The sequence below is a fragment of the Schistocerca serialis genome, chromosome 8 (assembly GCF_023864345.2).
Source record: "Schistocerca serialis cubense isolate TAMUIC-IGC-003099 chromosome 8, iqSchSeri2.2, whole genome shotgun sequence".
In the NCBI taxonomy this organism is placed as follows: Eukaryota; Metazoa; Arthropoda; class Insecta; order Orthoptera; family Acrididae; genus Schistocerca; species Schistocerca serialis.
The window spans coordinates 77345543-77361063 of NC_064645.1; the positions used below are offsets into that span (position 1 = coordinate 77345543).

Genomic DNA, 15521 nt, shown 5'->3' on the forward strand with positions numbered 1-15521 from the left:
TTCACACTCTGCACAGCGAGTCCATCCCTCTCCAAACACCTTTAGAGGCTGTCGCTGTTCGGATGTGGACGCCACAGGCTGTTACCGTCTGCAGTCATTACCTTCCACCGGATGGTGATGTCTCGCAGCATGTCCTGGCTGCACTGGTACCCCAACAGCCGCCACCTTTCTTGCTATTGGGCTACTTCAACACCCATAACCCTCTGTGGGGTGGGTCAGTGGCAACAGGTCGAGGCGCCATCGTTGAGCATTTATTGGCACAGCTCGATCTCTCGGTGTTAAATGATGGTGCCTTCACACACTTCAGTGTGGTGCATGGCACATACTCTGCCATTGACCTTTCAATCTGTAGCCCTAGCCTCTTACCGTCTGTCCAATGGAGTGTGCATGACGACCTGTGTGGTAGTGACCACTTTCCGATCTTTCTGTCACTGCCACAGCGTCACTCTTGCGGGCGCTCTAGCAGATGGGCTATGAATAAGGCTGTTGGGACTTGTTCTCCTCCACTGCCGCTATTGAGCCTCTCTCTACTGATGACATTGATGCGGTGGTTCAATCGGTCACCACCGGCATCGTTACTGCCGCCAAATCTGCCATTCCCCATTCTTCTGGGTCCCCTCGGCGGAGGGCTGTGCCTTGGTGGTCGCCTGAGATCGCTGAAGCGATTAAAGATCGCCGGCGGGCGCTCCAGCGTCACAAGCGACATCCCTCCATAGACCACCTTATCGCCTTCAAACGGCTGCGTGCGCGGGCCCGCCTCCTTATCCGCCAAGGCAAGGAGTGCTGGGAGCGGTATGTGTCCACCATTGGCCTCCATGTCACTCCATCGCAGGTCTGGGCCAAGATTCGACGCGTCTACGGCTATCGGACTCCTGTCAGCGTCCCTGCGCTCTCACTGAATGGAGCAGTTTGTACTGACTCCGACGTCATTGCAAACCGCTTAGCAGAACATTTTGCTATGAGTTCTGCTTCTGCGAATTACCCCCAGGCCTTCCTTCCATTAAAGAGCGGATGGAACATCGGAGCCTTTCGTTTTGCACCCACCACCCAGAATCTTACAATGCTCCATTCAGTGAGTGGGAATTTCGCAGTGCCCTAGCCCCTTGCCCTGATACCGCTCCTGGGCCAGATGGCATCCACTGTCAGATGCTGAAACACCTTTCAGTGGACTGCCAGCGGCGCCTCCTTGACCTGTACAACCGTCTCTGGGTCGAGGGTGAGTTTCCGTCGCAATGGCGGGAGAGCATTGTCATCCCCGTTTTGAAACCGGGCAAGAGCCCTTTGGAGGTGGACAGCTACCGCCCCATTAGCCTCATCAACGTTCTTTGCAAGCTTCTCGAACGGATGGTGAGCCGGCGCTTGAATTGGGTACTGGAGTCTCGGGGCCTTCTGGCTCCATCTCAGGGTGGGTTCCGTAAAGGCCGCTCTGCCGTCGACAATCTGGTGAGCCTGGAGTCGACCATCCGTACTGCCTTTGCCCGCCGTCAGCACCTGGACACTGTCTTTTTCGACATGCGGATGGCGTACGATACGACATGGCGTCATCACATCCTTTCTACGCTTCATGGATGGGGTCTTCGCGGTCCAATGCCGATTTTCATCCGAAATTTTCTGTCGCATCGAACCTTCCGCATGGAAGTCGCAGCCTCACATAGCTCCTCCAGAGTTCAGGAGAACGGGGTGCCACAGGGATCTGTTTTAAGTGTCTGCCTGTTTTTAATAGCAATTAATGGGCTCGCTGCGGCGGTGGGAACGTCTGTCTCAGCGTCCTTGTATGCTGACGACTTCTGCCTTTATTATAGCTCTATTGGCATTGCAGCCGCTGAACGTCAGCTTCAGGGCGCTATCCGCAAGGCGCAGTCTTGGGCTGTAGCACATGCCTTTCAGTTTTCGGCAGCAAAGACCTGCGTTATGCATTTCTGCCGGCGACGCACTGTTCATCCGGAGCCGCGGCTTTACCTTGATGGCGAACTTCTTGCTGTGGTGGAGTCACATAGGTTTTTGGGGGTAGTTTTTGATGCCCGGTTGACTTGGCTGCCTCATGTTCGGCAGCTTAAACAGATGTGTTGGCGGCATCTAAATGCTCTACGATGCGTGAGCCACACCCACTGGGGCGCCGACCGGTCTACCCTTACGGCTCTACCAGGTGTTAATCCAGTCCCGTCTGGATTATGGGAGCCTGGCTTATGGCTCAGCATCCCCATCTGTGTTGCGGGTGCTGGACCCAATCCTCCACAGCGGGATATGCCTTGCCACTGGTGCTTTCTGGACCAGCCCTGTGGACAGCATACTTGTGGAGGCAGGTGTCCCTCCACTGCGGTTACGACGCCAACAATTACTGGCTGCTTATGCTGCCCATGTTTTTAGCTTGCCCGGGCATCCAAATTACCGTGTCCTGTTCCCGCAGTCAGTCATCCATCTGCCAGAACGTCGGCCCCAGTCGGGTTATCCGATCGCCGTACGCGTCAAAGAGCTCCTCTCTGGGCTTGGGTTTTTCCCAGTTCCACCTCATGTCTGGGCACCTCTGCGCACGCCCCCATGGTGTGTGCCTCGCCCTTGCCTTCGGCTCGATTTGGCACAGGGCCCGAAGGACTCAGTCCCTCCGGAGGCCTTCAGATGCCACTTTTATTCCATCCTGTCCACGTATCGGAGCTCTGGAGTTGTTTACACCGACGGCTCGATGGTCGCTGGTCGAGTCGGTTATGCGCTAACTCTCGGGGACCATTCCGAACAACGTTCCTTGCCGGCTGGCTGCAGCGCTTACACTGCTGAGCTGGTCGCCATCTTTCGTGCCCTAGAGTATATCCGCTCCTGCTCAGGTGAGTCCTTCGTTATCTGTAGCGATTCCCTGAGCGGTTTACGAGCTCTCGACCAGTGTTTCCCTCGTTCTCGTCTGGTAATGGCTATCCATGAGTCCCTGCATCCTCTTGCGCGTTGCGGCCGCTCTGTGGTCTTCGTGTGGACCCCAGGCCATGTTGGGATACCTGGCAATGAGAATGTTGACCGCCTGGTGAAAGAGGCCACTAGTAACTCATCTCTGGAGATTGGCCTCCCGGAGACTGATTTGCGGGCAGTTTTACGCCGCACAGTTCTTTTGGTGTGGGACGCTGAATGGCGCAATCTGCCCATGCCCAACAAACTCCGTCCAATCATGGTGACGACGACTGTGTGGCGGTCGTCCATTTGGGTCTCCCGCCAGAAGTCTGTTGTCCTCTGCCGGCTGCACATTGGGCACACTCGGCTTACGCACGGCCACTTATTGTGCCGTGAGGACGCACCCCTATGTCGCTGCGGCTCCGTGTTATCTGTGGTCCATATTTTATTGGAGTGTCCGCTTTTAGCTGTGCTCAGGCAGTCGTTCGCACTGCCTGACACGCTCCCTGCCCTTTTAACAGATGACTCTGCTACGGCTGGCTTAGTTTTACGTTTTATTCGGGCAGGGGGATTTTATCATTTAATCTGAGTGTTTCTGTTTTATTTTATTGTTTTGTGTTGATTCTGGCCTTTGGCCTATGATTTTAAACTGATTTTTTAATGTGTTTCTAAGTGGTTGGCTTTTCCTTTTTTTTTATTTCTCTGGTCGGCCAACCACCGTCGCACTCTGTGTGATTTTAGTTCGTTTTGTCTGGTCTTTGTCTCGGTTTCTCTTGTTCTGTGTCATCTGTGCTTTCTTCTGTTAATCTTTTTTATTCTCTGTGGGTGTTTTTAGTACTTGGAAAAAGGGACCAATGACCGTAGCAGTCTGGTCCCTTTAATCACACAAACCAACCAGCTCCGTCCAAGCCTCTCCCAGTGGCTTGGACAACTTCCTCTCTTCCCTCCCACCATGAGGAGGTCATTTTAAGTGGGCTCTTTATTGGGCACTGCCTTTTTAGCCATTTTCATTTGATAATTGGCGCCACCCCACCACTTTGTACACATTATGCCCAAGTTTTAACTGTCCACCACTTCCTGATGGACTGCCCATTTTTTAACCGTTTATTTTCCTGCTTGGGTTTGCCATCTGATTTATCAGCCATTTTAGCAAATGACCATGTTTTACTTTTTATCCACCAAAGCAATATGGAAAAGGCCATTTAATTTTTAGTTTTGGACCTCTGTTTCTGTATGGTGTCTTTTTTTTGTAGCCCTTTTTCCATGTGCCTGTCTTTAACTGTCTTCTATTATGTCAGTTGGGACTGACATATAGTCATTTTTTAACTCCTCTCTGTCTTCGTGTTGTATAGTTTTGACTTGGACGTGTATGACCCCAGTTGTTGTTTGCTCCCTAAAACAAAACAACAAAAAAACAATATGAAGTCATCACAGTAAGATTGTACATTCGAAACCCAAAGCGCTGCTACCAGTGCCAATATTACAACCATACTTTCATATCCTGTCAAAACATGGCCAAATGTGTTCTATTTGATAGGGATGTTCATGAGGGCAATTGCCTGCCTCCTTTCCCCATGTCAATCACAGTGGCAACCATGTAGCCTCATCCCGAGAATGCTCTGTGTATCTCAAGGAGTGGGCCATCCAGGAAATACTGGTGAAGGAAAAAGTGCTGTAAGTTGTTGCTTTCAAGTTGTTGGCTAGTTGAAAGCCTTGCATTATACCATCTGGCACTTACAGTACTGTCCTTGCTACACCTTGCTCAATGAAGGACACAGTCACGCAGACTTGTGACCTCAAATTCAGCACCGTGGCTGTAAAATTGCCCAGTGTCATGGTAGCATCCCCATCTCCATCTCCTCCAGATGTACAACAAGCCAACACATCTTCACCTCCGAGGGCAAAATTGACAGCTACACAACCGACAGGCCAGAAAGGACAGAAGGAATGCTCCTAAGAAAACTTTTTAGATCCATGCAGTCAGCAGACATCTAAGTCTTCGTATGCCAATCACAAAGGCTCCACGAAATCAAGCAAAGACAAACAGTTTTCTCCTTTGCAGACTCAGAGAGCCTCTTCAATGGTGCCGCTGCGTGATATCCTCACCTGGCCACCCATGTTTTGCCGCTGCACACCACCAACAGTTCTTCTGTCCTCGAATCTGCAGGCCAACCGAGTGAGAATGCTGATGCCTCTGTAAATCTCATGGAACAAGTTCCTCAGACTTTACGCCCTGTAGCAGTGAGTCTTTGAAGGCTGGCATTTGCCCTCACCTTCCCCCTCCCCCTCCTCCCCTCCCAATCATGTCTCTTCTCCAATGGTAAGTTTGTGGCATTAGATCCAACAAGGAGGAATTATGGCTGCTCTTGGGATCACAGCGTCCACTTGTTTTCTGCCTCCAAGGAAACAAAACTGTGTCCTCGTAACCACTTTGACCTCGTGCATTTCTTTCCTGCCTACGTTGACCTTCCCACCAAGGACAACATTCCATCTTGGGGGAGGGGGGGGGGGCGTGGGAGTCGTGCTGTTCATCTGGGGTGACGTTCTTAGTCAAACCATCTCACTGAACACCTGGCTGCAAGTTGTTGTAGTCCGGATTTTCCTTCCTCGTTTCATCTTTTCTCTTTGTACCATCCACATCTCTCCTAGGGCAGAATTCCTCCAGCTTGTTGGGCACCTCTTCACCACTTTTTGCTGCTCGGCAACTTAAACATGCCCTTTGACACTCTTCCAGAACCTGTCTGAAATGTGCTCTCTTGGCTGACCTTCTCAATCAATTCAACCTCATCTGTCTTAACACTGGAGCCCCCACATTCCTTTCAGATGCCACCCACACCTGTTCCTATGTGGTCCTTTCAGTTCGCACTGCCCAGCTTGCAGTCATCTCGAGTGGTAAGTTCTCTCTGACATGTACTCAAGTGACCATTTCCCATGTGCTATCCATTTGCTGACTCCTACCCCACCTATGTGTAAACCCAATAGGCAGCTTTCTAAGACCAACTGCCTCCCTGGGAAATTTCAATGAATAACATTTTGCCTGTCCGGATGACCAGGTAGCATACCTTACAAATGTTATCTTTACCGCCACAGAACGTTCCATTACTCGCACTTCATATTTACCACTCGGTGTCCTGGTCCCCTAGTGGACCGAGCCGTGCTGCGACACATTTTTGTGCATAGATGTGCTCTCCACGTTTTTAACCATCGTCCTATGATGGTGAACTGCATTTGTTATAAACAGTTGCATGCACAGTGCCATCACATTCTTCAGGATAGCGAAAAAGGTATCTGGATTTCATTTAAAACAGTTCTTTTAACAGTACCACTCCCTCTTCTATTATGTGGGCCAACCACCAACGACTCTCTCTGACCAATTTCCATTCTCCAATTTCTGGCCTGACTGCAGCAGATGGTCATTGTGGGCCCCATTGCTATCTTCAATGTATGTTTTCTGTCTGAGTTATCAACTGTTTTAGCAACTGACATATGGGCTGTCTACCGCATTTTACTTTTTATCCACCATAGCAATATGGCAAAGGACATTTAATCTTCTGTTCAGGACCTCTATTATCTGTATGGTGTATTTTTTTGACCTTCCTCCAAGTGAAAGTCCCTGTTTTTAGCTCTTTCTTCCCTCAGTTGGGCTTAACACACAATCACTGTTAACTTCTCTTCTGTTTCATATTAATGTTCTAAGGTTTGGACAGGGTGCATCTTGTTCAATGGTTTCACATCCTCCCATGACATGTCGATAGTGTGTCTTTGCATGAACCAGTTGTTTTAGGTGGTCCTCATAGGTAATCCAGAGGGTTGCAGTTGCCATGTAATTGTTTGTCACTTACTTAGCTGTCAGGGTAAGTCCTTGCATTGCACCTCTCAGTATTACAAAAGGTACTGGAGCTGCAACAAGTAGAAAAACAGAAAACACAAGCTACCTCTTATTTGCAGTGGCACATTCTATCGACAGTCGGGATTAAAGTTCGATATAAAGTACAACCACCAGAAGATGTGCTGAGAGAAATTATGTGCCTACCAGGAAATCAAAGTAGCTTTCAGTGGACATATTTATCTTAAAGTGCCATTGGTGGCTGGTCTAAATTGTAGTGGGAGCATTGTCATTGTGAATTCTATTCCAGATGTCTGTAAATAAGGCTGAATGTTCAACCAACAGATTGGCATTTTGTTTTAAAGTTCTCCCACTGTTGGTGACTGGCAGGCAGTGGAACCTACAGATATTGAAAAAAGTATGGTTTTATGAACTGCCTTTGAAGCATCCTCCATCTGTCAGTATGAAAAGCACAGCATTCTAAGATGATATGATGTATTCTCAAAACTAAGATCTTCATCAGCTGTCTGTACCGTGCAGTTTTCCTCCTTGAGCTTATGGATCGTAGATAGTCATCCATTTGTAAAGCTTGGAATAACAATTGGATGGAGAGATTGGATTGCTAATCTCCATATAGATGAGGTGTTGAATCACAGATGGGCACAATGACAAAGACCGATAATATATTAAAGCTTACAGACAAATTTTTTCTCCTGCAGTAGTGCGTGCACACACTATTTGGGAGTCTTTTTCATCGTGTCCATCTGCTATTCATAGATCAACTAGAGAAGAAAAAGTTTATGAGTCTACATATGTATCTAATGTCCATTGCACTATGGATGCATGGAACAACAAACATCAAACTTAAGGAACACATGTGCAGGTCACATATATTGCCATCAGGGTAAGTAAGTTACTAGCAATTCACCATATGTACTAGATATGCTGTTGGCTGGGGTTTATCAGTTGCCAAAATTTTATTTTTCATAATTCGTATTGAAGATAATTCTCAGATGTTGCATTCAAAAGATCATGCTTCACATTCTAAGCCATGTTCCTTGTCATTTATTTCCACCTCTTTATGTGTGACATCTTCATATTTCTGTGCATGTGAAAGCCATCAAGAGGCATACCTATCATCTTTCTGTCCCTGTTCTGTCTCAGTAAATATGGTTTGCTTTGGTGTCTATACCTACGCCAGTCAAACTTTTGTGACACAAAACTGAGCAGCAGAAGCACCAACATCCCAAAAACTTCATACCCTGCCAGTACACATCATTCCTCCTGTCCAGAAACGTGTTAGCTGTCTCTGTCTTTTCAGAAACACACAATGTGGCACAAAAAGGACCCAGAGAACACTTCATTCCTCTGTATTAGCAAATCAACACCAAGGCTACAATGGCAGTAGAATGTTACCCAAAGATTTCCTCCTTATGACGTCCTCCTCCTCCTCCTCCTCCTCCTCCTCCTCCTCCTCCTCCTCTCCCCCCCCCCCCCCCCCCCCCCCCCCCCCCCCCGCCTCTGTATTTCTCAACCTTCCGCCTTCCTTCTTGAGAGATATTGAATAATAATAGCAACAGAATCACCTAGGATATCAAGCTATACCCACTATGAAACACCACAAATCTCATGTGTTAGCGCTTTTGGTCTGTTCAATTAGAGAAATATACTTAAAAACTTTTTAGTGTGTTGGCTTATGGACAGCCTGATTGGTTACTGATGTAGATGTGAGGTCTTTATTCAGGAGTAAAAGAGACCACTCACCAAATTGTGAAAGTGTGGAGTTATCAACAGGCACACACAATGGCATGATGCTTTGCTATCTTTTGAAAAAGGACCTTTGATGAGCAAGAGTGATCTGGAGTACAGGAGGAATTGGGTATAGGTAGTTAGAGGCTTGGAGGGAGACAGCTGGTGTGCAGGATAGGAATGCAGGAGAGAGGGGTGGTAGATATATGAGCTAGACATTCAATGTGTGCACACTGGACTGAATGACATGCATTGGTCGGTGAAGATGACGTGGGAGTGTGGACTGGAAGAGGGTGTCAGGACAGAGGAAGTGGGAAACTGTTGAGTAGAGGGTTTGGGGATAGTGGGTTAACGGACATTGAGACTAGGAAGATTACAGGAGTGAAGGATGTGTTGTTCCAAGGATAACTTCCATCTGTGTGGTTAATTGTGATGGCCACTTATTCTGGTGGGCAGTTGGTTGGGGGTCATGTCCACACAAAATGTTGTCCATAACTCGAAGCATATTACAGGGTCCCACAAGTCACATGTGACCACATTGGTCGGGACTGGTGGTTGTGATTGTGGTGGTTGTGGTTGTGGTGGGTGTGCATATGCGTGTGGGTGTGAACAAAGGTGATAAGGAAAACAAAAGTAAGTTATTTCCATTCTGCCAGAACTTTTCTCATTATAGTTTTGAGATCTGTTTATTTTAACTATTGTCACTAAAACTAAACTTGTTTTCTGTTTTTATTGCCATGTGTATGTTAATTTTCAGGGATGTGATGAAGTCACAATTTAAGAAAAGCAGTAAGAAAAACAAAGCAAAAGTTGCAAAAGATGTTGGCCCATTGTGTCCCACCTTTGACAAGGAAGAATGGGAAAATGATTTTGCAACATTTCCGGAGGGATTTGGGGGTACTGATCAAGTTGATCCACTAGTTATGCTACAAGAAAGCGAACGGTTTCAGCATATTTCAGAAGAATGTGAATGTGAAGTAGAACAAGAGTTAACAAAGAATATACTCTGTAGACAAGATGAAATTAGAAGAATTTTAGGTCTCATAGGCCAGGTTAGTCCACTATTAGCAAACTGTCATGGGAGATAAATTTATTTTGTCTTTTCATTTGCAGTCTGTACATCTATATAAGTTGTTTTCCTTGTTAAATGTACACAAACCTATAATTGCACATATTTTTCTGTATGTTTGTTTTTAAATGCATTGTTAATTTTCAGTGTAAAAATCAGTTACCCCAAAGCATATTTATTTATGGACATTCTGGAACAGGAAAGTCATTTGTACTGCAAAACATACTCGACAAGCTGAAATATAGACATGTTGTCATTGATTGTGTCCAATGTTATATGCCAAAATTACTGTACATGAGCATTCTGAATGCTGTTGCAGGTACTCGAAACTTATTAGCTGACAGTACTTGCAAAAGTTAATTTTTAGTTAGGTATCAACTACCAATTGTCTTTTCTCTTACAGAACATCATATGACTGTTGATAATAACTATGAACCATATGCATCTTGTGACAATATTTTGGACTTTACTTTAAATCTCAAGGCAGCAATGAAGTGCAACAGTTTTATTATTGTAAGTATTTATTTTGTAGACTTATTTGATGATCTCTTTCACTATTGTTTTTCTTATCTATAAACAATTAAATATAGTGGTCATTAGTTCCTTTTCATTACATTTGACTAGAGCACGTATAAAATGCTTTTGTATCGTTCTTTTTATTCACTGTTCGTGTTCGCACTGTATGCTCACCCCATCGCACTCAGATTTGTTTGTCTATCAAATATGTTAAATTGATGGTAGTCACATTCAGATTAAGTCTCATCTGAGTCCACAGAGTTGAAGTATTTTGCCAGAATTACCACCACTGAAAGTCAGTATCCAATTTTCCAGATCAACAGAATTATCTGTGAGACGAGTGTTCTGTTCCACCAATGAAAAAGCAGATGACTGTTCCTCCTCCATGTGGGAAATGGATTCAGCATTATTTATGGCTCATGATAAATCGTCTTCTCGTGGTAGGCTGGACTACAGCATGATGCAGCAACCCACAGGGAGAAGTAAAGAAATACTTCTCAACCTTTTTAGCTTGATCTGAGAGAAATAGGACAATTTTATGACTCTTGGAGGGAAGCCATTTTAATATCCTCTTCAATACCTGGGGTGCACCCTACATGTGCAAATAGTTATCACTATGTTGTCTTCACTGACTCTGAGAGAAAACTTTGGAGCAATGTTCACACACTGCCCTGGTGAATTTTGGAGTGCAGGTGGCTCCTTAGTCAGTATGGGTTCAGAAGATACTCAGCAAGCACTGATAATGTAATGCTATAATGCCGCTGGAGGTGGCTATACAACAGGCTTCCACTTACCAGCATTACTTACTAGGTATTCTTTTTAGTCTTGAGAAGGCTTATGATACTACTTGGTGGCATAATAGCCTTGGACAGCTCCAAGAATGGGGCGTCCAGGGAAGTCTACCAGTATTCCTACAATCCCTCCTTTCCTCTGTTGTTTTAAATACTCAGACAGCAGTACGTCATCCTCTTCTTTCGAACAAGATGTACCTCAAGTGTGTGTTAAGTGTGACAACATTTAGAATTGTGATTAACAGTAACATGTCCACAGTTAATGGGTCCAGCCCGGTGCTCCCTGTGTGGACAACTTTTCTATTCGTAGATCATCTACTATTCTTGCAAGCACCTCACACCAGCTGCAGCTGACAATCAGAAGTCAGGTGGAATGGACATATAAAACTTGTTTTAAATTTTTGACTGAGAAAACTAACTATGTATGTCTTTCTTGACCATTTGTACTCTGGTTTTAATTTTTATGAAATTTTATGACCATAATTTTTGACAGAAAGCTTACTTGGCTGCCACATTTGAGGTCTTTGAAAGTAAGGTTTTTCGAAATGCTGAATATTTTTAAAATGTAATGGCTGCAGGACTTGGCAGAAGACTGAATGTATCCACTTTAGTTTTATTGATCCGTTCTTCAATCCCACCTCAACTGTGGATGTATGATGTATGGGTTATCAGAAGAATCACTCTGAAATATATGGATTGGGCAGTGACTCCTCGTGAGAGCACCAAGAATACAAAATGTGTTCCTACCCCCTGTTGGAGGCAGGTCATCCTATTGGTGACACACTTTTACAATCTTTCTAATATCTGTTAGTGAATAACACAGTTTTATGGATATGTACTCCATTAGTACAAAGGTTTTTCTTGTAGAAATACTTGTGGAAGATACTGATATTTATGGTAAGATTGCAATGAAAGCCGACATTAACTTAAGAGGCCCAGAGTTTTTTTAAATTGATGTTTAAAAAAAATCCAGGTTTTCGGTGTGGTATGCACAATTACTTTGAAACAAGGGGCCAGTTCCCTGTTTTTAGATTGGAGCACTGTGATATTGAAGTCATTGGAGCAGATGAGATGTCACCAAAGCTTAAAGTTTCTCATCTGCTCTGATCTGCCCTACACACATTGCAGGGCAGCAGAGAAAACAATCCATATAGTACAGGACAAACTGCTCCCTCCTTCAACCCTAGAAGAAACATGTATCATTATGCTGGTCACCAGAGCATGCAGGATTTCAAGGAAATGAGCTAGCAGATGTAGTGGATAAGGTGGCCTGCAGGGAGCTTAATGTGAGGCAATATACTATTCTCCAGCACGGTGTCATCTTCCTATTGAGCTGAAAAGCAATGAAGCTGTGGGAGGAGGAGTGGCAGGCAGTGAGGAGGAAAATAAGATGCAGTCATTAAAGACACCCATCTGGTCTGGGCATATGTCATACTGGTCACTCAGATGGAATGAAGTCGCTCTGATCTACGAAACAGCACCCTGTCCGTTAAATCCTGTCTTCAAACTCCAGTGGGAGGCTCCTCCAGTATGTGGTGCTTGTACTGTACAAACTACAATGTACTACATTTTAACAAAGTAGCTGATTAGAGAGAGAGAGAGAGAGAGAGAGAGAGAGAGAGAGAGAGAGAGCGCCACTGAGTTCATAGATATTAATGATGCTTATCGCAGGATAAAAGTGCACATGACAAAAAACCACATGCTATTGAATTGGTGTAGAAATGAGAACAGCATTCCTTGAGCATTTGTGTGAAGTATAACTGTCTCTGCGCTGTGCACAAGCTATTGAAACTATTTTGTTCATGACCCTGTTTAGTACTATCTCCTCTCCCCCCCCACCCCAACCCACCCCACCCCACCCCACCCCACCCCACCCCCCTTCCCGCATCCCCACATAGTTCTCTCCACATAGTGGTGCGATGTTACTTTGTATTTGCAACTGGTTAGTTTGCAGGCACCACCATTTTATTTAGACTATCTTTAAAGATCTATTAAATGCAAACATGCAGTTTTTAATCTCCCTTTAACTTTAGGTAGGGGACGCTTTTGTGGCCCCAAAATATTTAGGGACAATTTTGGTTTTCATATCTGTGAAGTATACATTACTTGAACATATGAGAGATGCTAAGCAAAGCAGTAAGCATTCTAAAAACACCCTTGGTGCAGGTCTTCGTTTGCTTACAATGTGTTTATTTGAGCTGTCATGGCTTCATCATAGGTACAGAGTATTTGGTTTTGAAAGACTATCCTGTGTGAAAATCATAACATTCATTGTTATGTGGAGTATGGAATCTGTTATGTGATCTTTATAAAAGACCACCGCTTTGCCAATAATTGGCATTTCACAGTGACTCTTCATAATCAGTCAAATACGTGAAGTTTTCTGTGTTTGACAATCATTTCCCATTGGCATCCAAGAAGTGTCAGTCAGTGGAACAAGCAAAGAAAAGTACACTTAGGCTTCATGCATGCTGTCACATTTGCACTTCTGAATCAAATTATGATCTTTTAATTATAAATCTGGTGCCATTTCATGATCTGCTTATATGTATCTCCCTCCGCAAAATGCCAGACAAGTTTTGAGGTGTGGCCATAAAGCTTGTTTCATTGGGTTTAACAAAAAGGAATAACTTGGTAATTTACATTGTGGACCAGTCACATACCCAGCTATACTGGCTGCACAAGTTTTATCATTTTGGTCCTCCACTGACTTCTATTGAAGTCTACACATTTTTTTTTTTTTTTTTTTTTTCCAAGCAAAAATCATTGTGTAATTTCCTGATGAGCTTGTCGTCACTTCTGGAGGCTACACGCCAAAGTATGACACTGCACTGTAGTTAAGTGACATAGGTATTTCCAATGAGGGCAAAATAACATGAAATATGACTCAAAGAAATGACAGTTCATCTTTATTAGAAGAAACAAAACTTGCTGTAAAAGTTGAGACACTGGTTTTGGAGGCAACTGCATTTATATGAAATCTATGATGTAGAAGATAGTCGTTACCTAGGAGTAGGTTTTAAAAATAACTCACAAATCTCAACCCAGTGGGTATCCCACTTGCTAACATTTGGAGAAAAATATTAGCTGAAAGAAAGCAGGACCCAAAAATGTTGCAGCTGATCCTGTTGACTTTCAGGTATTTCATTGATATGTCTGAATGTTGGCTATAACATTATGAAACTGAGATGTGGAGCAGAACAGACTATGGATGCACTCAGAAATACCACTGCCAAAGTATCTGAAGAATGACACACTGTGTCTTATGGAATAGAAAACTGCTGGAAAATATTAAAAGATTTTCATGGCTACAGTGAGGGAGGTTATGAAGCAAAATTATTGCAGGAAGCTGGCCAAGTGAGATGGCAGGAGAGCGATACACTGGCATATTCTTAAGGGCAAACAGTGAGCCTTTCAGAATATGAAATTTTGTCCTGTCTTTCTTATTCACCCAGCTTGGCTATCATTGTTTTCTTTCTCTGGTTTTCAGAGCGTTGTCTAACACAATGGAGTGGTATGAAACATTATCCACTACTATTCCAGGATTTGGGGAAATATTTTATAGCAGCAAATTGGAAACCATTGGAGCATTCATTTCCTTGTGATAATCACCTTCCTTTCAGGAACAAAACAGCAATAAACAGTTTGGAATGAAGCTGAACTGGCATGAAGGACAATTATCCTGCCATTCTTTGCTATTAAAGCTTTCATTGTTATTTTGGCTGTGCGGTCTGTCCTACCTCTTGGCAATGTGACACACATTAACCCACATCTCGTAAAGTCACACGATGGTGTCAAATGAAAACTTCTGAAAGCATGCAAATAATGGCATCTCCAGGCCACTATATCACTTCTCCCAATTATAAACTTTAGATACAAAAACAATTTGTACCAGAAAAAGAGCTCATGAAGACATTTTCAAAGAGATGACTCATTTCCATAAACAGTTCTTTGAGTATAACAGGAGGCTAGTTTATTGTAGGGTACTCCTTGCAGTGATGATAGCCATACATGTCTGAGTATTGCAACCTGTTGTAATGTGTTCATCTTGGTAATCCATCTATCATAACTTCTTTTCTTGCCCAGTGTTTCCAGGAGAGTATGACCAGGTAATGCTTAGTTGTTCTCATCTTCCTCCTTTCCAACCTGCAACACTATCGACTTATGAATATCTGTCCACAACTCACTATATATCTAAAATCGTACTCCTGCTGTTGCACTCCAGTTCAGAGCACTTATGCACAAACAAATTTATGGCTGTCTCTGTGGATTGTAATTCCCCTTCCAACCTTCGATATCACTGAAGCTGGCAAACATGTTCCTGGACAACCTCTTTTGTGGCAGACTTCACCTAGACACATCACACTGCTGCTAAAACATCACTAATATGATAACACTATTTCACAGCAACAGCTTTAAAACACTATGCTTCACAACAAGAACAAAGGAACACAGAAGCAGCTGTTGTTCACCAGCACATGGTACTGTGTACTGACTGGGTGACAACAGGCTGCAGTATACTTGCCAGCCTATTCATGGTGTGGAAGGGAAACAGGCTCGTCATTGGTGTTAGCTGAGCAATGGCTTCATGTCCCCTCCAATGGTTTAACTATCAAGTTATAAGTTATTTTCAAAGAACAGTATTTCTAGTGTTTCTCCAAAAAGCCCACCACCCTGCCCCCTGTTTTCCTGTGAA

At 44.3% G+C, this 15521-nt stretch overlaps 1 protein-coding gene across 1 annotated transcript in view; it reads left to right on the top strand.

Annotated features, from left to right (window-relative positions):
• Positions 1–15521, top strand: part of LOC126416141 (origin recognition complex subunit 5) — a 165318-nt gene that overhangs the window by 63501 nt on the left and 86296 nt on the right. The window contains exons 2-4 of the mRNA XM_050083686.1: positions 9207–9501; positions 9666–9837; positions 9922–10031. Of these exons, the coding sequence (XP_049939643.1) occupies positions 9207–9501; positions 9666–9837; positions 9922–10031 (577 nt within the window). The remainder of the gene's footprint in view (positions 1–9206; positions 9502–9665; positions 9838–9921; positions 10032–15521) is intronic.